Source organism: Lepidochelys kempii, chromosome 2 (assembly GCF_965140285.1).
Source record: "Lepidochelys kempii isolate rLepKem1 chromosome 2, rLepKem1.hap1, whole genome shotgun sequence".
Lineage (NCBI taxonomy): Eukaryota > Metazoa > Chordata > Testudines > Cheloniidae > Lepidochelys > Lepidochelys kempii.
Genome location: NC_136381.1, coordinates 25,768,639 through 25,791,406, shown reverse-complemented (window position 1 = coordinate 25,791,406; position 22,768 = coordinate 25,768,639). Strand labels below are relative to the sequence as shown.

The 22,768-nt window shown below is 44.7% G+C and overlaps 1 protein-coding gene across 2 annotated transcripts in view; it reads right to left on the bottom strand.

Moving 5' to 3' along the window:
• The window catches only part of SAMD12 (sterile alpha motif domain containing 12), a 238,033-nt gene that overhangs the window by 198,221 nt on the left and 17,044 nt on the right, over positions 1–22,768 (bottom strand). For both annotated transcript variants that reach the window (XM_073330273.2, XM_073330274.2), the window contains exon 2: positions 21,454–21,632. In XM_073330273.2, the coding sequence (XP_073186374.1) occupies positions 21,454–21,632 (179 nt within the window). The remainder of the gene's footprint in view (positions 1–21,453; positions 21,633–22,768) is intronic.

Sequence of the window (22,768 nt, the reverse complement as noted above, 5' to 3'; positions counted from 1 at the left end):
GCTCCAAGGGTCTTTTTAAGGCCCTTTCCTCAGGTCTTGCTCTATTGTCCACAAAACAAAAGCAAATCAACTACAAACACCAGGCCATAAGCCCCAAGCACTTTCCTTGCTTCAGCTGGACAGGAGGACTCAACCTTTCCCCTTAGCTCTACTTTGACTCAGCTCGCCCTTCTTTTTATACTCTTCCATAAGCAGTCATGTGGCCAGCCAGGATCTGTTAACCCTTTTAAGCTTACGGTTCCCTTTATCTTGTCACAGAATAGCTACAGATATTGTTTGCTGGCAGGATACCAAGAGAAAACAGCAGTAGAGAGGAGCAAGCAGACTCAGCCAGACTCCCAGGGTTTTATAGAAGGGGAAGGCGGGGGGGAATGACAGAACTTTTACACCAGAAAAGTTCAGACCTGTTTGAGGGCACCAATGTCACCCTATTTAACAGTACTGACTCAGGTGAGTTGACCTGAACTAGGAAAGCAGCATTACACATATGGCCAAGAAATAGGCTGAAAACAGAAATATTTTGATTCGGGTATGCTACTGCCATGTCTAAAGGGAGCTGCACTTTAGTTACCTCATGTCCCTCTTCTTCCCTCCGTTAGTACTGGGGGAATTCTGCACCACTGCAGGTGCACAGAATTCATGTCCCCTACAGATTTCTTTGGTTCACCGCAGAAAAATGACTGACAGCGAAGCAAAGGGAAGCTGCAAGAACAGTCATGCATCACTCCCTAGCAGTGCAGGTCCATCATTTCAGGCACCTGGAACAGCCAGCGGAGAGATAAATCACCACGGGACGGGTACATCCCAGCCAGTGGCTCCTAACCTGAGCTGGGATCAGCTGCTAGTCCCATCTGGGCTGGCAGCAGGAGAAGACGAGACTTCCTCTTCTCCTGGAAGCAGTGGCTGGGGCTCTGTCAGACCCACCCCCCAGAAACCTCCCCCAGCTGCAGGAAGCTCCATATCCTCCCCTGCTTCCTGCCCCCATCGCTCCTCAGCTGTGGGGGGACGGGTCACTGTATGGGGAGCTGCTCCCCCATCCACCCAACCCCCATGCATCTGGACCACCCACACACTCCTGCCAAGCCTCACCTGGTACATCCTAGCCCTCCATATCTAAACCCCACCCCACTGAATCTCAACCCCTGCATCTGGAGACCCCTGGCACCCAGATCCCCTGCCTTCAGACCCCCACCCTGCTCCCAGATAACCCCCAACCCTGATGCTTCACTCCCTGCACCACCCCGAATTCCAACATCCAGACTCCCACGTCACTGACCCGCAACTAGCTGCACCAGACCCCAGCCCACCAAGCCCCACTTCCCCAGCATCGAGACACGGCCAGACCCCTCCACTGAGTCCCAACTACCTTCACCTGGAAGCCCCTTTAGAATTCCATTGCCCCTGCACCTGGAACTCCAATGAGCTTCTGTGCATCGAGATCCCCACCACCACTAGACCCCCCCACTGAGCTGCCTGCACCCAGATTGTCCCAGACAGAATCCTCTTGCCACACTGAGCCTCCCCACACTCAGCCCTTCTACACTTGGATCCTGCCTGGTTGAGCCTGCCTACCCCACACCTGGTGCACCTGGCACAGAGAAGCAAGGCCCCAGGGCATTTCTGGGGCAGGCCCAGGCCTTGTGCTGTGTCAGTCACATGCAGCCTCACTGCTGAGTGAGTGGGGAAGTTGCAGGGTGATCTCTTACCTTCGTGCAGCCTGTGACCTGTGCTCCCCATTGCCATGCTGGAGCCTCTGGATTTATTTATTGACAAATGAAACGTGCAGAATTTTAAAATAGTGTGCAGAATTTTTATTTTTTTGGTACGGAATTCTCTCAGGAGTACTTCTTTCCCCCAGCTGCACTACATCTACTGTGATGCACCTTGCCATTGCTAGGTCCAAAAGACAAAAGGAATGGTCTTGCATGAAATTAGATACGCTCCCTCGTTGAACTACTTTGCCCGAGATGCACCAGAGTCTCCCTTCTTGCAGAGAGAAGGTGGTGCATCACAGAGGTCATGGACCATCATGCATCAAAACAGATGTAGTACAGCCAAGGAGCTCAACCATAGAAAATGGGGTCAGGAGGCAACAGAACTTCAGCTCCCATTATGCACGGCTGTGGCATATTTTGGTTTTCAGCTGAAAACTGAAAGGTTTTTCTGTTGGGGGTCATTTGCTTTTTCAACAAAATTTCAAAACTTTCCATGGAAAGCACACACTTGCCTTGAACATTGGAATGTAGTAAAAAACTCCTGATTCTCCACTGAAAACCAGTTTTCACAGAAATTAAGGTTAGAAGGGACATCAAGAGGTTATCTTGTCCAGTCCCCTGCTATGAGGCAGGACCATATAAATCTACACCATCCCCAAGAGTTGTTTGTCTAACTTGTTCTTAAAAACCTCCAGTGACAGGCATTCCAAAAATCCTCTTGGTAACCTATTCCAGTACTTAAATTTATCCTTATAATTAGGAAGTTTTTCCTAATATCTAACCTAAAATCTCCCTTATTGCAGATTAAGCCCATTACTTGTCATTTTACTATCAGTGGACATGGAGAACAATTGATCTCTTTAGAACAGCCCTTAACATATTTGAAGACTTACCAAGTCACCCCTAAGCCCTGGTCTACACTAGGACTTTAGGTCGAATTTAGCAGCGTTAAATCGATTTAAACCTGCACCCGTCCACACAGTGAAGCCCTTTATTTCGACTTAAAGGGCTCTTAAAATCGATTTCCTTACTCCACCCCTGACAAGTGGATTAGCCCTTAAATCGACGTTCCCGGCTCGAATTTGGGGTACTGTGGACACAATTCGATGGTATTGGCCTCCTGGAGCTATCCCAGAGTGCTCCATTCTGACCGCTCTGGACAGCACTCTCAACTCAGATGCACTGGCCAGGTAGACAGGAAAAGAACCGCAAACTCTTGAATCTCATTTCCTGTTTGGCCAGCATGGCAAGCTGCAGGTGACCATGCAGAGCTCATCAGCAGAGGTGACCATGATGGAGTCCCAGAATCGCAAAAGAGCTCCAGCATGGACCGAACGGGAGGTACGGGATCTGATCACTGTTTGGGGAGAGGAATCCGTGCTATCAGAACTCCGTTCCAGTTTTCGAAATGCCAAAACCTTTGTGAAAATCTCCCAGGGCATGAAGGACAGAGGCCATAACAGGGACCCAAAGCAGTGCCGCGTGAAACTGAAGGAGCTGAGGCAAGCCTACCAGAAAACCAGAGAGGCGAACAGCCGCTCTGGGTCAGAGCCCCAAACATGCCACTTCTATGATGAGCTGCATGCCATTTTAGGGGGTTTGTTGGATCATATTAAAGAAGTTCTGTATTAAAATCACAAATGAGTTTGATTCCCCAGAGTTTAAATTCCAGGGTATTACTAATTAAGAGGTCTCTTGGTTTTTGGTACTGTTTCTCTCCCTCTATGTGTGAAACTTGCAAGCTGCTAATTGTGTTAGTACATTCTAAGACAGAGTCTGTTCTCAAAGCAATTCACAGAGAGAGAGAGACTCAAAGCAATACTCTGTAACAACAGAAACAGCACCCAGAGACTCCCCGCCCTTTTGTTGTATTAACAATTGTGATTAAAATAGAGATAGAGGATGTATGTGGATGGATGCTTGGTGTGGATAATAACTGAATGATCAGGGAGGTGCCAGCCTAAGAATCCAGTGTCCCTCGGCTGAAGAAGGCATCAAGTGGAAATAATCAGAGGATCCCCCCGGTGGGCAGACTGGAATCCACCCAACAGCCTCAAGAATGGGAGAACCAAAGAACAAGATAACATCTTGGAGCCGTCAGGAATGTGCTATCTGCTGATTGATTCAGCAACAGCATGATGAAGCAATTCCCATAGACTGGCATAGGAAGAAATTCCTATAAAAATAGACTCTAAAAAGTGAGAACTTCGGGGTCTGATTCTGCAAACCAACTTCCAGGAGCATCAGATGAGCATCTGACAAGGCCCTGCTCCCTCCTCATGTCCAGGCCACCTGGCCAGTGGCTTGGCATGAGCAACTCTAAGGCTGGTAACTCTGATAACAACCTTGCAGAACCTGTGTGTGTGTTTGTATGAATGAATGTGTGACTAAATACGAGATTGAATGGAATGTTATAACTATAACTAACTGCTTACTATGATTCTTTCTGTATTCACAATAAATGTGGTATTTTGCCTTTTTCCCTTTAATAAGATCCTGCTGGTTTTTATTTTATTGGTACAACAGGTTCAGCCACCACTACCCCAGCTGTGTTGTTTGACTCATTCAATGGAGATGGAGGCAATACGGAAGCAGGTTTTGGGGACGAAGAAGATGATGATGAGGAGGAGGTTGTAGATAGCTCACAGCAAGCAAGCGGATAAACCGGTTTTCCCGACAGCCAGGAACTGTTTCCCACCCTAGACCTGGAGCCAGTACCCCCCGAACCCACCCAAGGCTGCCTCCTGGACCCAGCAGGCGGAGAAGGGACCTCTGGCGAGTGTACCTTTTAAAATGCTATACATGATTTAAAAGCAAGCAAGTGAAAGGATTACTTTGCCCTGGCATTTGCGGTTCTCCTAGATGTAGTCCTAAAGCCTTTGCAAAAGGTTTCTGGGGAGGGCAGCCTTATTGCGTCCTTCATGATAGGACACTTTACCACTCCAGGCCAGTAACACGTACTCGGGAATCACTGTAGAACAAAGCATTGCAGTGTATGTTTGCTGGCATTCAACCAAAATCCATTCTTTATCTCTCTGTGTTATCCTCAGGAGAGTGAGATATAATTCATGGTCACCTGGTTGAAATAGAGTGCTTTTCTTCAGGGGACACTCAGAGGAGCCCATTCCTGCTGGGCTGTTTGCCTGTGGCTAAACAGAAATGTTCCCCGCTGTTAGCCACAGGGAGGGGGGAAGGTTGAGGAGGTAGTCACGCAGTGGGAAGAGGCAAAATGCAACCTTGTAACGAAAGCACATGTGCTATGTATGTAATGTTAACAGCAAGGTTTACCCTGAAAGAGTGTAGCCACTGTTTTATAAAATGTGTCTTTTTAAATATCGCTGTCCCTTTTTTTTTCTCCACCAGCTGCATGTGTTTCAATGATCACAGGATCTTCTCCTTCCCAGAGGCTAGTGAAGCTTAGAAAGAAAAAAACACGCACTCGCGATGAAATGTTCTCCAAGCTCATGCTGTCCTCCCACACTGACAGAGCACAGACGAATGTGTGGAGGCAAATAATGTCAGAGTGCAGGAAAGCACTAAATGACCGGGAGGAGAGGTGGAGGGCTGAAGAGAGTAAGTGGCGGGCTGAAGACAGGGCAGAAGCTCAAATGTGGCGGCAGCGTGATGAGAGGAGGCAGGATTCAATGCTGAGGCTGCTGCAGGACCAAACCAGTATGCTCCAGTGTATGGTTGAGCTGTAGCAAAGGCAGCTGGAGCACAGACTGCCACTGCTGCCCCTCTGTAACCAACCGCCCTCCTCCCCAAGTTCCATAGCCTCCACACCCAGACGCCCAAGAACGCGGTGGGGGGGCCTCCGGCCAACCAGCCACTCCACCACAGAGGATTGTCCAAAAAAAAGAAGGCTGTCATTCAATAAATTTTAAAGTTGTAAACTTTTAAAGTGCTGTGCTTAAAGTGCTGTGTGGCATTTTCCTTCCCTCCTCCACCACCCCTCCTGGGATACCTTGGTAGTCATCTCCCTATTTGTGTGATGAATGAATAACGAATGCATGACTGTGAAGCAGCAATGACTTTATTGCCTCTGCAAGCGGTGATTAAAGGGAGGAGGGGAGGGTGGTTAGCTTACAGGGAAGTAGAGTGAACCAAGGGGCGGGGGGTTTCATCAAGGAGAAACAAACAGAACTTTCACACCATAGCCTGGCCAGTCATGAAACTGGTTTTCAAAGCTTCTCTGATGCGTACCGCGCCCTCCTGTGCTCTTCTAATCGCCCTAGTGTCTGGCTGCGCGTAACCAGCAGCTAGGCGATTTGCCTCAGCCTCCCACCCCGCCATAAACGTCTCCCCCTTACTCTCACAGATATTGTGGAGCACACAGCAAGCAGTAATAACAGTGGGAATATTGGTTTCGCTGAGGTCTAAGCGAGTCAGTAAACTGCGCCAGCGCACCTTTAAACGTCCAAATGCACATTCTACCACCATTCTGCACTTGCTCAGCCTGTAGTTGAACAGCTCCTGACTACTGTCCAGGCTGCCTATGTACGGCTTCATGAGCCATGGCATTAAGGGGTAGGCTGGGTCCCCAAGGATACATATAGGCATTTCAACATCCCCAACAGTTATTTTCTGGTCTGGGAATAAAGTCCCTTCCTGCAGCTTTTGAAACAGACCAGAGTTCCTGAAGATGCGAGCATCATGAACCTTTCCCGGCCATCCCACGTTGATGTTGGTGAAACGTCCCTTGTGATCCACCAGAGCTTGCAGCACTATCGAAAAGTACCCCTTGCGGTTTATGTACTCGGTGGCTTGGTGCTCCGGTGCCAAGATAGGGATATGGGTTCCGTCTATAGCCCCACCACAGTTAGGGAATCCCATTGCAGCAAAGCCATCCACTATGACCTGCACATTTCCCAGGGTCACTACCCTTGATATCAGCAGATCTTTGATTGCGTGAGCTACTTGCATAACAGCAGCCCCCACAGTAGATTTGCCCACTCCAAATTGATTCCCAACTGACCGGTAGCTGTCTGGCGTTGCAAGCTTCCACAGGGTTATCGCCACTCGCTTCTCAACTGTGAGGGCTGCTCTCATCCTGGTATTCATGCGCTTCAGGGCAGGGGAAAGCAAGTCACAAAGTTCCATGAAAGTGCCCTTACGCATGCGAAAGTTTCGCAGCCACTGGGAATCGTCTCAGACCTGCAACACTATGCGGTCCCACCAGTCTGTGCTTGTTTCCCGAGCCCAGAATCGGCGTTCCACAGCATGAACCTGCCCCATTAGCACCATGATGCATGCATTGTCAGGGCCCATGCTTTCAGAGAAATCTGTGTCCATGTCCTGATCACTCACGGGACCGCGCTGACGTCGCCTCCTCGCCCGGTATCGCGTTGCCATGTTCTGGTGCTGCATATACTGCTGGATAATGCATGTGGTGTTTAATGTGCTCCTAATTGCCAAAATGAGCTCAGCGGCCTCCATGCTTGCCTTGGTATGGCGTCCGCACAGAAAAAAGGCGCGGAACGATTGTCTGCCGTTGCTCTGACGGAGGGAGGGGCGACTGATGACACGGCTTACAGGGTTGGCTTCAGGGAGCTAAAATCAACAAAGGGTGTGCCTGTACATCAAGGAGTATTTCAGGCAGGACTGCACGGAGGGTTCCAATAAGAAATGGTGCACCTAAGTTATCGTTGTTATTGGAACAAGGAGGTTAGCCTGGCCTCTGATTGATACATGGCTAGATTTACCTCGCTGCACCTTCTCTGTGAGTGACTGCAGTGTGATCTAGACAGGGGAGGAGGCAAATGAGTACAAAACAAATCTGGTCTATTTCTTGTTCTGACCCACTCCATCTATCTTTTACATCTTTGGCTGGCATCAGATGGTGCAGAAGGACTGCATGCCATCCACATCTCATGGCTGCTTGGCAGAAGATGGTACAGTACGACTGCTAGCCATCTTCATCTCTTGCCTGCCTGGCATAAGATGGTACAATACGACTGCTAGCAATCCTCATCTCTTGCCTGCCTGGCAGAAGATGGTACAGTACGACTGCTAGCAGTCCGTATCGCCTGCCCGCTCACCATAAGACGGTTCAATAGGACTGACTGCAGGACTAAAGAGAATGACCTGGTCAAGTCACTCCAAATTTAGTCCCTGCGCCCATGTCTGCCCAGGCGCTCCCAGCCTACGTGGCCAGGAGCACCTCGGACACGACGAGGACGACTACCAGTCGTATTGCACCGTCTGCTGCCAGAAAGCAATGGGTTGCTGCTACTGTGCAGCAAAGCCATACCGCGTCTGCCAGCACCCAGGAGACATAGGGTGACGGTTACCTGAGCGGGCTCCATGCTTGCCGTGGTATGGCGTCTGCACAGGTAACTCAGGAAAAAAGGCGCGAAATGATTGTCTGCCCTTGCTTTCACGGGGGGAGGGAGGGAACGGGGGCCTGACGATATGTACCCAGAACCACCCGCGACAATGTTTTAGCCCCATCAGGCATTGGGATCTCAACCCAGAATTCCAATGGGCAGCGGAGACTGCGGGAACTGTGGGATAGCTACCCACAGTGCAACGCTCCGGAAGTCGACGCTTGCCTCGGTACTGTAGAAGCGCTCCGCCGAGTTAATGCACTTAGAGCATTTTCTGTGGGGACACACACACTCGAATATATAAAACCGATTTCTAAAAAACCGACTTCTATAAATTCGACCTAATTTCGTAGTGTAGACATACCCTAAGTCTTCTATTCTCAAGAAGAAACATGCCCTCCCCCCAACACACACACACACGGTATTTTATACACACACACACACTACACACACAAAAACAAAAACAAAAAAAAACCAACTTTTCCTCCTTGGTCAGGTTTTCTGAACCTTTCACCATTTTTGTTGCCACTTTCCTAAAGTGTGGCACCCAGAACTGGACACAGCACTCCAGCTGAGGCCTCATTAGTGCCGAGGAGAGTGGGACAGTTACCTCCAATGTCTTACATATGACACTCCTGCTAATACACCCCAGAATTAGATTAGCCTTTTTTTCCCCACAACTGATTCACTTGTTCGTTCATATTCAGTTCATGATCCTATAACCCCAAGATCTTTTTCAGTAGTACTACTGCCTAGCTAGTTAGTCCCCATTTTGTTGTTGTGCATTTGATTTTTCCTTCCTTTCCTTCCTTGCACTTTATTGAATTTCATCTTGTTGATTTCAGACCAATCTGCCAAAGTCGCTTTGAATTCTAATCCTGCCCTCCAAAGTGCTTGCAACCCCTTCCAGCTTGATGTCATCTGCAAATTTTATAAGCATACTCCAAATCAGATGTATCTAAGTCATTACTGAAAATGCAGAATAGTACTGGATCAGGACTGATCCATGTGGGACCCCACTAGATATGCCCTCCCAATTTGACAGTGAACCATTGATAACTTTGAGTACAGTCTTTCAACCAGTTGTGTACCCACCTTATAGTAACTTCACCTAGACATTTCCCTAGTTTACTTATGAGAATATCATGTGGAGCTGTTTCAAAAAACAAATCAAGATATATCAGGTCTAGTGCTCCCCCCCCGCTCTGCACCCCCATCCACAAGGCCAGTAACCCTATCAAAGAAGGAAATTAAATTGGTGTGGCATGATTTGTTCTTCATAAATCCATGCAGACTATTACTTATTACCTATTATCCTCTAGGTGCTTACAAACTGTTTAAGTAGCCTTAATTTACAGATTGGAAACTGAGCCACAGGAAGATTAGGCACATGTCCACACTGCAATTAGAAACCCACAGCTAGGCAGTGCCAGCTGACTCAGACTCGTGGGTCTCACGACAGCTAAGGGGCTGTTTAACCATGGTGTCGATATTCGGGGCACCCTCCCACCTCACAGGGTCCGAGAACCCGGGCTCCAGCCCGAGCTGAACGTCTACACCACAATTAAACAGCTCCTTACCCCAAGCGCAAGTCAGCTGCCACGAGCCAGTTGTGGATTTTTAATTGCAGTGTAGACATACCCGAAGTGACTTGCCCTGGGTCACACAGGAAATCTGTAGGTGAGAGAGAAATAGATCACCCAAGGCCCAGCTGAGTGTCATCACCTCTCTCTTTATCTAAAAGCAGGCATTTCCCCAATTCCTGGAAGTCAAAAAAGTGCTTACTAGGACATGTTGTATATAGAAATCCACAGATTTGGGATAAATTAGTCCAGCGTACAAGGACTGCACCTGTATTTCTAAAATTAACATTCAGACTGAACACGACTTTATTGCACAAATCAACTCACTTAACACAGTGTTACTAATACTGACAAAGAAGGTGGGCCATATAGGGCATGTCTGCACTGCACACTAAGTCCAGATCTGTGGGACCTGGTCTTGTGAACTCTGTTTCCAAGCCCATACTTGTGCTTCCACACTGCACCATAAACCTGGGTTTACAGTTGCTGGACCTGGGTCTCACAGCCATGTTAATGCCTCCATAATGCACTACACAGACATTCTGACTTGGGTCTGTGGCTTGACCTGTGTTCACACAGCAAAATGATAGAGCTTGGACCCCCCTGCATTGTTCTAGGAACCAGTTCCTGAATGCTTGCTGATCTGAGTCAGCCTGATTTGTGTGTGGATAGAAGGGGGGATTGGGCTCAAGCTGGAGCAAAAGCTCAGGTTTAAATGTGCAGTGCAGATACATACCTCGGATTGAGGGTACATTGTCACTACGGAGCTAAAATCGGCACTGCTGCAATTGATACAGCGGCATCGATTTAGCGAGTCTGGTGAAGACATAATCGATGGGAGAGCAGTCTCCTATCTATTTCTGTACTCCACATTCCCAAGAAGTGCACGGTAAATCAACAGGAGATAGCATGGTGTAGACACTGTGGTAAGCAGATCTAGCTACGTGGACTTCAGTTAAGTTATTCATGTAACTGGAGTAGCGTAGCTTAGATCGATTTACCACAGTACTGTAGACCAGGCCTCAGTAATAACACCAGTCTAAGAAAGTGAAACCCTTATTTGTTTCTTTTTTAAAAAAGAAGTGTAATCTATATTTTGGCTATCCGGTTCAGCCATGGAACACTGCACCTACATTGCATGACCTATTCCAGGACATTTTAAAATGAGATTACTTCATGCGTTAGACCTTCACATTACTAAAAATGGAAATTAACAAGCTGGTCAAATCCAGGCCAAAAAGTTACGGTAGCTACCTGGAAATGCCCTTTATATATCTATCACTGCTACTGAATCTAGGCATTCCCCGCTCCCCTTTTTTACCTCTGGGAGGGATTTCACAAATAAGCAACTAAAACCATTTTCAAAAGAGAAATAAAAAAAGTTTTGCATTTAAAAAGGTGAGCTATTGAAACTGTTAATCAGTTTTGTAGGAGGTGCCTAGTGAAATAACTTTGCAGATTAGTGTAGTTATTGTTATTATACAGATGAAGTGATCTGCTGGGAGAGGGTGGAGTGCCAGCAGTGAAGCATTAAACTGCTTTCCTATTTTAAGCATTAAATTGGTTCTTTACATAATCCCTTTTAATCAAGATTTTATATTTTAAGGGCATTTTTATAGTTTTCTTCCCCATCCAGGCAATTGTAGCATTAAAATACTGGTTTCAGAGTAGCAGCCGTGTTAGTCTGTATCCGCAAAAAGAACAGGAGTACTTTTGGCACCTTAGAGACTAACAAATTTATTTAAGCATAAGCTTTTGTGATTTATTAATACTGATTTATTCTCAAAGTCATATCTGTAAACCCATTTAGAGCAGCTTCAAAGCAGAAAACAGTTTTTGGAAGGCTTTGTTGGGCAGCTTCATGGTAAGGTGAAAAACATCAGCAGCAGAATAACTACAGTATTCATGTGCATACTTTATGGACCCAATTCCCCCCTCCCCCCGCACCACACACAAAATCACTTTTAAACTATGTACTCTTTTTCCCAGAGAGGAAATTCAGCTTTAAAAAGTGAGTTTATGTCTTCATTTGTCTACAGTGGGCATATTACAAAGAGAATAAAGCTTGAAGCTTATTTCCATAGTATTGTCACCTTTGCTGTTTACTGCTTATATGCTTACTAATCACTGCTGCAGCGTATACAGTAATAGCTCTTCCTCTCCCAGCACAAACCCACATTAGCATTATGGGAAGAATAAAAATACCAAGCTTTCCTTTTGATTGCCTTAGCAGGAGAATAGAAACCACACAGATATAGACTGGCTCATTGTTTCCTTATGCTCCCCAATCTGTTTGTCTCCACGTATTGTCTCTTGTCTTATACTTTGATTGTGAACTCTTCGGTGCAAGCACCATCTTTTTGTTCTGTGCCTGTCCAGCACTTGGCACGCTGGGGTCCTGATCCATGACAAAGGCTCCTAGGCATTACTCCAAATACAGCTAACAACAACAGATATACAGACCAACCAACCAGGGCTAGTTTGTGTCTCTTAGTCCTGGTCTACACTGGGGGTGGGGTGGGGTAGGTGGGAAATCAATCTAAAATACGCAACTTCAGCTACGAGAATAGCGCAGCTGAAGTCGACGTATCTTAGATCGACTTAGAATCACTTACTTCACATCCTCGCAGCGCGGGATCAATGGCCACCACTCCCCCGTTGACTCCGCTTCCGCCTCTCGCCGTGGTGGAGTTCCGGAGTCAACGAGAGCTATCGGCGATTTATCGCATCTACATTAGACGCAATAAATTGATCTGCAATAGATCGATCACTACCCGCCGATCCAGCGGGTAGTGTAGACGTGGCCTTAGGCACAGTCCTGAGCTGGGGGTTGTGAAGACCCCCACCAGGCCCAGGCTATTCTCATCTACCCTGGGAATCATATTGACACAGATCCACCCAGAGAATCAGAGCTGGACATAGCCTCTCCAGTCTAGATGTCCCAAGACAGAGCTCAGCAAGCAGAGTCTTTGGATGTGTGTGTGTGTATATATACACACACACACACATACATACACACAGAGAGAGAGAGAGAGAGTAAAATAATTACTTTAAAGAAAAATATTGCTCAAAAATAAGGGGCCTCAGTGTCATCGTAGTTTCAGAAGACACCAACAACTTGTCAGCTCAGCAGTGTGTTCACTGCTAGGATTTCTCTGGGATTTCTCTGTGCCATGTGGTTTCTTCATATTATGTTAGTTGTGTAAACAGCAAAAGACAACCATAGTGTAAAATAAACCCATGTCACCAAGAATATACCTAGACTCCATGTCACATCATTGGATTTCTACTACAATAAGAACCTACCTGCAAGGCCCGGATATCTGCTCCCACTCAACAGAAGGGAGACAACACTTTCTTTCTTCTTCTGCTAGCTATTTCTCATTGAAATACTGAACTAAGAGGAGATTTTGTATATGGCAGTCGGAAGTCCCATAAAGATATTCTCGTCAGTTGGACCAACCACCAAATTATGAAAAGACCCCATTCATTTCATGTGGGCAGAGGTCATTGTATGTTTCTATTTCACTGTTCAAAACAGAGCAACACGAGTCCATGCTATATTTTCATACTAATGTAGCCACACACACAGGCCATAGTCATGAACATCTCAATTATACTTCTCTTTAGCTTGATATTATAATGTGAATAGTCATTTGTTGAATTGCAGATGCAAGTGTGTGTGTAAAGAAACCTGTAGTTTGAAAAGCTGAAAGCTTTTTCCATTTTTTTTTTTGGTTGACATTTGCTGCATTTCTGTGTATAAGTCTGACAGTTATTTTGCACACAAGTTGTGTTACTTATTTGCGGACAGTTTGGAGGGCTCATCTTACCTAAAAAATTGCCTGGGCAAGCCAAACAAATTCTCTGCCTTGATCCATATTTAATCAAAAATGTTACATCACTGCTCCAGCAGATGCAAGCAAATGCTGAGAGAGAAAAGAGGATGTTCGTATCAAGCATTTCACCCCTCCAGTTTAGACACACTGAAAGGTAGAAGACATGCAAGCGTCTAACTAGGAGTTAAAAGAAAAGCACAGCATCAAAAATGAAGACAGAGGCAAGAACAGCTAAGTGCTGTAGATTACAAAACAACCACAAAATGAGACACCAGGGAGCCACATTACCCTAAAATGTAACTATATCAATTGAAACTGAATGTAACAAACTGAAAAAGCCAAACTGAAAAAAATTTTGGAACCATTTCTGTACTCAGAGCAATAGGTCCTGTAGACTGTGATTCTGTAACTATACTTACTAATTCTATCAAAGACTAGGGCAGGAAGAGCTGTTGTGTGTCACTATAACTATCATTAATAAAGGAAGAAAAATCTACACTAAATTTACTTCCTCTCGAGTTTTATCTTAAGAAATGAGCTATTTGAAACAGAGCTATTTGGATTCTGGTGAAACACCCCTTCCCCGTCTCCTCCCCCCCATCATGAAATGTTTGTTAACCTCAGCCAACTGGCCTGGGTTTCAGCCTCAGGCTTGCAGGGATATCCTGGTGCCACCCCTCTAGCCTTTTTTCTCCCTGTTGCTTTTCAAAGGAAAAAGCTTAAAACAAGAACGTCCTGTTCAATAAATAAAAATAACTCTTTTGGAGTTTTTTTTGGAATAGTGACATTGGCCACCAGTCTAGAGCCATGTGAGGTCTTGCCAATTCACCCTTAAATGGGGCCGATAACAGGATTTAAAGAAAAAAAAAACAAAAAAAAACCCTAAAAATTCCCCATTTTTAAACATTTAAAAATCAGACTTCATTATTGGAATTAAACACAGGTTTATGTTTAAAACGAAATATATTTAAAATTAAATTTGACATTATGACAACCTATGTTAAAGCCTTTGCTCACTATAATCTATTATAATCAGTTAAATTAAATGTTGGAAAAATATTAAGTGATAAATATTTGCTGCTGAATTTTTAAAGACAGTCAAACCACTGAATTGATGGAAGTCACTGGCTAAGCACCTGCAACCAGAGTTTGTTGAAATGCTAAACCAGTTTTTGACAGCAGTACCTTCTTCTGAGAGAGACTATTTTCTCCATTTCAGTTTACTCAACCGGTTCAGTTCAATGACTTTCATTCAAAGTTAAGAAATTAATTTTGAGTTGAAAAAGCAGGAAAGCCTGTTTTCCTCTTCCAATCTATGACAAGAAATTAAGTAGATCTCCTCCTCACACCTATTCTAAAATTGTGAAGGACATGGTGACTAGAAATAATCTGTTAACTACAGATATTACTTCTTTGGTGTAATAAATCAGCCAGTTTTAGATGCAAAACATGTTTTGATAAAACAGAGTTTTTTCCTTATCCAGCACAGAAGATAGTTTTATTTAACAATTAAAAAAAAATACTGCTTTCATGCATTTAACTGAATTTCCATCTAAATAGAGTTTGACACAAAATGACCAGTACAAGATTAATCATCTAGTAAATAAGAAATGCATCACTCATCTTAATACAAATGCAAAAATTAAGAATTTGACTAGATGTAAAATAAGCTATATAATTGCTCAAATAAATGGGTGATATATATAGGGTATCCTCCTGGCTAGTTAAAGAGGGGGAAAAAAAAAAAAGGACCAAATTTAGCATAAGGGCTGTATTTAGTTGCAAATCAACTTTTCAGTGGTTACCAACCAATGAGAATCAATGCATCTTTAGGAAAATAAAGTACACATGCAAAACAAGATTAAAATCAACTATTTAAATTACAGCTTTAAATCAGCAAGCAAGAAACCTTGATTTAAATCAACCCACGCCATCATTAAACGTCTTCATTTACCTAACTCTGTGTGTGTGTGAGAGAGTGAGTGTGTATGTGTGTGGGGGGGAACTGGGTGGTAACGAGCAATTGTTGACTTTTTAACAGCCCCATTGTATCAGGATCTGTTTAAACGTGACAATTATAAAAAGAAGTTACTAATGCAAAATTTGTGCTTTTGGGGGAATTGTCTGTTCTGGATGCTCATTTCCTTTATTCTGACATTAAAAATGGAAACTAAGGGCTAAAATTCTATACACACTGTCAAGATAAAATATCCTTACACATCACTGAAGCTGGATAAATATCAGCCTAACAAGTGCCGCTTAGAACCTGCCTTGTCTCTCTGTGCTCAGAGACATGCTTCAAGGCATGCCGTTAAAGTGTGTATTGCAGCATGGGGCCATTAACTACTGCCATAAGCAAGCAGAATTCCATGAGGTCAATGGAATTGACTACTCTCTAGTCCAGTGGTGATATTTGGCCTGATGAGCTGAGATAAGGGAACAGTAGTTGGTTTAGAATTCTCAACCTCCGACCTTTAATGTTTTTGAGTTCTTTTTTCATAACTGAATTATGGAAAAATATAAAGAGCCCCAAAGTGTTAATAAGCTACATTACAAACAAAAGGGGAAAAAGTGTTCAGCATACTGATATCTATAAAGCGCTTGTCAACAAAAGGCAACGTCACTTCATCTACCATTTTATTTTCTTACAGTTTTTGTGCAGATTTGAAATGCCTGTAAGTTGTCTCCGAGTCAGATATAAAACTGCAATTACTAACTAAACAAAAAAAGTGTAATTGTAGCTTTACTGGTCACCATTAGGCAGCCTGCAATTTTTGCCAACAATTATGACATAATAAGAACCATGTGTGACATGACGTATATATTCTGTATATGAGAATCAAACTTTTCTGAATAACTTTTTTCTTAATAAATGAAGGGCCAGTTTCTAGCACCCTTGCTCACAAAGAATAGTGCCGCTTTCAAAATCATGAATTAAAGTTGTGAATGAGAACAAGAAATCAGAAAATGTGGGACTAGAGAGGAAGGAAATGGGAAAAAAATCAAGATGGACATAGGAGCCAGCAGAAATGACATTAAGGATAATGGAAAAAATTGAGGAAACACTATATAAGATCATACAGTGGGACCAGTGATGAGATGCCAAAATCTTAACAGGTTCCCTCCTCACTCCATGAGGGGGTCATTGCCCACCCCTGCCCCCCAGGACTCCTGCCCCATCCAACCCCCCGGTGTTCCTTGATGCCCCCCCTCAGCCCCATCCACCCCCCCTCCCCTGTCCCCTGACTGCCCCCAGAACCGGGCAGGAGGGTCTCGTGGGTCACCGTAGTGGGTGCCCACCCCACCCCTAAGAGCCAGAGGCACCTGCCAGGGGGAGAGGTGTGGAGTACTGGCGGTGCTTACCTGGGGCAGCTCCCAGGAAGCATCCCGCAGGACCCTCTGGCTCCTAGGGGCAGGGGAGCGTAGCTGGGGAGGGGCAGGGGGAGCGGCCGCTCCCCCACTGATCACATCAAAAGTGGCGCCTAAGGCTGGAGCAACCAGGGGGGAAATTCGGTGGGTGCAGAGCACCCACCAGCAGCTCCCCGCCCCACGCCTGGCCAGAGCTCACCTCCGCTCCTCCTCCTCCCCTGAACACGCTGCCCCACTCCACTTCTCTGCCCCGAGACTTCCCGTGAATCAGCTATTCGTGCAGGAAGATGGGACAGGCTGAGAAGCAGGCAGTGGCTTCCCGCTCAGGCCAAGGGTGGCAGAGGTGAGCTGGGACAGGGAGCGGTTCCCCTGTGCACCACACCGCCCCCTCCCCGGGTAACCTGCTGCGGCACGGACGGCCCTCCTCATGCCCCCCCCACCCCTCTCCCTAGCTCACCTCCACCTCCCTGGGCCTGAGCAGGAAGTTGCGGCCCGCTTCTCAGCCTGCTCCAGCTTCCTGCATGAACAGCTGATTCGCGGGAAGCCGGGGGGGGGGGGTGGGGGGCAGAGAAGCAGAGCAGGGCGGCACGTTCAGGGGAGGAGGTGGAGCGGAGATGAGCTGGGGCCGGGAGCTGCCGGTGGGTGCTCTGCACCCACCAAATTTTCCCCTTGGGTGCTCCAGCCCTGGAGCACCCGTGGAGTCAGGCACCTAAGGCGCCACTTTTGGCCGGTTAAATTTAGAAGCCCTTTTAGAAGGTTCTAAAAGGGCTTCTAAATTTAATAACAGGTTCTAGTGAACCGGTGAGAACTGGCTCCAGCTCGCCACTGAGTGGGACTAACAGTGAAGCTATTGGAGGAAAAATGTCTTTCTAAAACCATCCTTGGCTATTAGTGGAAAAACAAAAGGAAGAGAGACTTCAGCTCTGTATAGGTCCATTCGGCAGCGTAGATTTTAAAGTTTGCCTTTTGACATACTTCTAAGATTAAAAGCATCACACACCAGGAAAAGAGCACACACACGTGTGTATGCACAAACACACCCTGATCCTGCATCTATTTGTGTGGTCTCTGTACTTGGGTAGAGTCTCATTGACCTATCCATATCAACCCAAACATATGCCATTAAAGGCTTTATACCACGTTTGTGTATTTGGGGTTTGCTTCATGTCCTGCAGGAAAAGAGGGATAGAAGGTTTCTTCTGTTTTTCCATATCAATTCATCTTTAAAATTAGATGCCTTAGTTACTGTGAAAACAAACAGCATTTTAGAAACTTACATAAGTTTTGTAACACCCCGGCCCTTTCTGCCCCCTTCAAAAATCTGCTCTCATAGGACATTCCAGACCTAGGAGTGTTGTATATTTCATTCTTTGCCAGTAGTATAAGGTTCCCCTTCACAGCCCTGATGAGTTGCAAAAATTGGCCCTTAAATCTCTCAGTGGTCCATGATGAAATATTACCCATGCTTCATATCTCAAACCATTGTAAGAAAGAAGAAGAAGAAGAAGATATTACTCTGGCAGGTGGAATATTCTCTTTGTTTGAATCAGGGTGGGGGAAGTGGGAGGAAGGGTAGTGCGCCATTCAAAGTATGTGCATGGCGGGGCAGGGAAGGAAGAGAAACAGATTCTTCCCCCACCTGACCCTCTTTCTTCCCCTCTCAGGCATGCTTCCCACCCTTGTCTCCAGCAGCTTGACTCCCCTGGCCCATGAGCCCCTACACCACACCCTCCAAATTTGAGTGAGTGGGGTTGCAGTGCTACTCAGCTTTGGCCCAGCCAAAAAGTGGTTGGGCCTCAACCTTGGTGGCCCCCTCGCCTGCCCGACCTATCATTTTAATGGCAATAGCTTGAGGCTACCAGGGGTTTCAAATGTGGGAAATGTTTCCAATGGAGATGAATTACTGGGCAAAAGCCATGCAAGGTGGTCAAAAGTACATCATAAATTGCATTTATCACATTGCACTGCTATGTATTATATAAATGTCAAAACTACATATGTGTGCATTAGTATTATTTAAACACTAAAGGGACTAAAAGCAATGACAGACCCAGAAAAGAAGAGATAAGGACAAAAGAAAGGCTAAATAAATGGGAAATCTATGTGTTGGAAAATGTAAATTAAGTGTATAACCCAACAGTGTTTCATGCGGTATTTTTTCCTCTACTCTTTCTCATCCTTTCATTGTACAGAAGGAAACAAATTACATAGTTACTTTCTTCAGTTTGTACACACACACACACCCATAAAAATTGCATTTTATGTTTCCAATTCAAGATGCAGACAATTAGAAAAGATTCATCTATATAGATTTCTCCTGAATAGAAAACCTGAATCCAGATCTGATGAGAAACAATACTACGTGGATACAACAGAACGAGAGAGAGAGAGAGAGAGGAAGGAAGAATAGAATCACCCAATACTGCAGAACCATGTTCACCAATAATAGCCGATCCACTTTATTAGTTTGATACTCAACAATTATCACACGCTTAATCCAAAAGAGAAAGTGCAAACATTTTCATCAGGCACAAACAAATGCTTCTTTAACAAGATTACTTTGATCAGCACAGCTGTGTGCATATGACTCTGATGGCTGACTTTGCAATACTAATGAAGCAGTTTTTCCCCTCCAGGTTTCCTGATGGACATCCCTGGAAATTAAATTTTCAACTTATCAACAGAACAAATACAGCACAGACAGCAGCAATGGAAGTTTCATCATATTGTGCTGCCGGAGCATCTCAATTTTGACTTGAGGAAAGTGCTTTTATGTAGTAGTGTAGCTTAGTTTCAGCATCCACTTCATATTTGGCCTCTTTGGGTGTGTCTGCAATAAAAGACTCATGGCACAAGCGTGACTGGCCTGGGTTAACTGACTTGGTCTCTCAGATCTCAGGCTGCAGGGCTAAAAATTGGACTCAGGCTCGAGCCAGAACTCTGAGACTCATCCTCCTCACAAGGTTTCAGAGCCCAGGCTCCAGCCCAAGTCCAAATGTCTACACTGCAATTTTTAGCCCTCTAGCCCGAGCCCCATGAGCCAAAAAGTCAACTGATCTAGGCTCTAAGACTCAGTGCCACAAGTTTTTTATTGCAGTGTAGACATACCCTTTGTTGAGACTGCAAATAAAAGATTCAGACTGATGTGGAAACCTGTTCAGCAAGGATTTAAGTGAAGCCAATAATTCACTTGACCTGGGCCACTGAACAGACTGCAAATTGCAACTGCTTTTTGTTGCTGTCAGCCTGGGTTGGATTCAGTTAATTGACTTACTGAAGAAAGGATGACGTGAGTTTTAATTGCACCGGTTATAAGCAGGTATCTTAGATAAACACTATTATAGTGAATTCACAGTAAGCATCTATTGTTAGCAAACCAGGATATTGTGCAAAATATCAAATGTTAATTGATTCTAAAAGTAAAATTCATAATGGTTGTGTATACATTATTAAATTTACTGTTATCAACTGCAGGAAATATACTTATTTGTTCAAAGTTATTCAAAAATACTGTTGTTGACCTTTTATTTTTTACTCATTTTATCTGCTCTAATAACCCCTGAAGTACCAGATTTGGTAAAAATAATCAGTCTTCCACTCTGCAGAAGTTCCTCTCCACCCTTCTCTCTTCCCCGCTCCCCCACCGCTCTCCCCCCACTCTAGTTTTTCAGGGCTTACAAGGTCCAAAAGATTGACAGGGCTTTTACAGAATCTGCCCCAAAATATTTTACAATTCTTCTATTTTTCATTCCACTTAAAAACATATCTGCCGTGATCATACATAGAGACAGGTTATTGTCCAATATCAAAAATGACTGGAGCATTCACCTATATTTGATGAGTATCTCTACTGCACATGAATAAGAAACTAAAAATTCAGGTCAATTTATAAATCAGAGCAGACAATTTATTTGTCTTTAAAATTCACACCTGAAGTATAGCTATTCACAGTGATGTCAGATGTGAAGAAGTTGACTGGGTACATTCTACTTCAAATTAGTTTATGCATCATACTAAACTCAGGGTACAGTATGTCTACACTAGAAACACTGCAGCGCTATAGCTGTAGACACTTATTACAGTGATGAGAGGGGTTCTCCAATCGCTGTTGGTAATCCACCTCCCTGAGAGGCAGCAGCTAGGTGAGTGGAAGGACGCTTGCCTCGACCTAGCACGGCCTTCACCGGAGATTAGGTTGGCTTAACTACGTCTCTGAGACGTGTGGATTTTTCACACCCCGAATTGATGTTGCTATGCCAATTGAACTTCTCAGGTTTAGACTAGCCTCAGTCTCCACAAACTCATGTTGAAGCACAAATCCACGCCGGTCCACTCAGTCACCGTTCTATCCTGTTTTAAAATCAGTCTGCAAACTTACCTCTTTTGCAATGCCTGCAATAGAGCAATTCAACTATTTTTTATTCTTTTCATATAGGCAGATATAAAACAGTGGAAGCACCAAGTTATGCATGTGCCTAGTGTAGCTATACTTTTCTATTGCTGCAACGCTTCCCCCCCCTCTGCGGCTGCTTTTTCTCATTGTCCATGACTTTGCGTCTTCTGTGACATATTGGCACACTTCAAGGTTCTGTAAAAGAAGCAGTGGCCTGAGTTTACCTACCTTAGATGTTTCTGGTTCCACGTGCTGTCTCTTGGGTGTCCCTTTCAACTCAAGCACCTTTTGAGTATTATCATTCTTACGTGAGGGCAACTCAACTCCTTCACCTTCAAGTGGCAGGTTAATATCTTCTGTGTGGACAGGACGATCAATGCCATTGGGATTCAGATTGCAATGGATAGCTAGGGAAAATTCAACACATATGGCTTAGAGAGAACACCGCACTGGAAGGAATAAAAAATAGTCTAATATGGGAAACATTTGTTATGGAGTACAGATAGTCACACAGGTATCTAGGGTTACTTCTGATCACGTCAAAGATATCGTAGCTTGATATTGAGACAGGATAGGACAGGAGGAAACAGAAGGAAAACAACACTGCATAATACTATTCTATTCAGGTTATTGTAGCATACCTACTGAGGTACCTGAGCATCGCTGTGGTCCAAGTGCCCTCATATAGGTCTTATCAGCATGAACTAAATGAATCTCGTACATTTATTGCTGGGATGGAACGGAAAGTTTTTTGTATTTTTTAAAATGTAAAACCTTACATTACTTGTTCCATTAAGTTCTCTGCTTAATAAAGTACTTCAGTTCCTAAAGAGTATGGGACGCATGCATGGGGCATGTACAGCAAATCAGAAAGGCTACTTCAATAAATGAGAATAATGACTTACACAGCTAATTGTCTCCCCTTCAGCCCTTCACACCACTGAAAATTAACATTTCCACCATATGAACAAATGAAAGGAACTTAACACCTCTCTGAACACACACACTCCCATGCATACTAAAGACACACAGCCAGAAATAGGAAAACCCAGAGAAACATGCAATGGAATTTAAAATTGTGTTGATATTTTAACTGGGTTTTTTTGTTCTGCAATTGCACATTCCCATATTCATGAATTAACAACCTTTTATACAAACAGACTTTCAAATAAACTGATCCTGAGGCTGCTTCCTGTTCATGTAAACAAGTACTCAGATTTTTACCTTTTACTTTCTGATTACTGTGCTGTTTTCAGACGTATTTATAATTAATAGTCCAGTCTTCCTCTATTTGCAAAAGGGATTAGCGCAGGCAATTTTGTTCAATATTTCTTCCTAGGGGGAATGAAACTGAAGAGCCACTAAAGAAAACAATATAGAATTAAAATGTTTTTGCTTTGCCTGCACACTGGTGGTTCTGCTTCCTTCTCTCACTCTAACCCACTGGTCTCATTTCTACTCGCCATTAGATCAGCCTTGAAAAACTGTCATGGACAGCCAAGCTAAAGCAGCATGAGCCCAGAGCCCGTGAGCAGGTACTCTC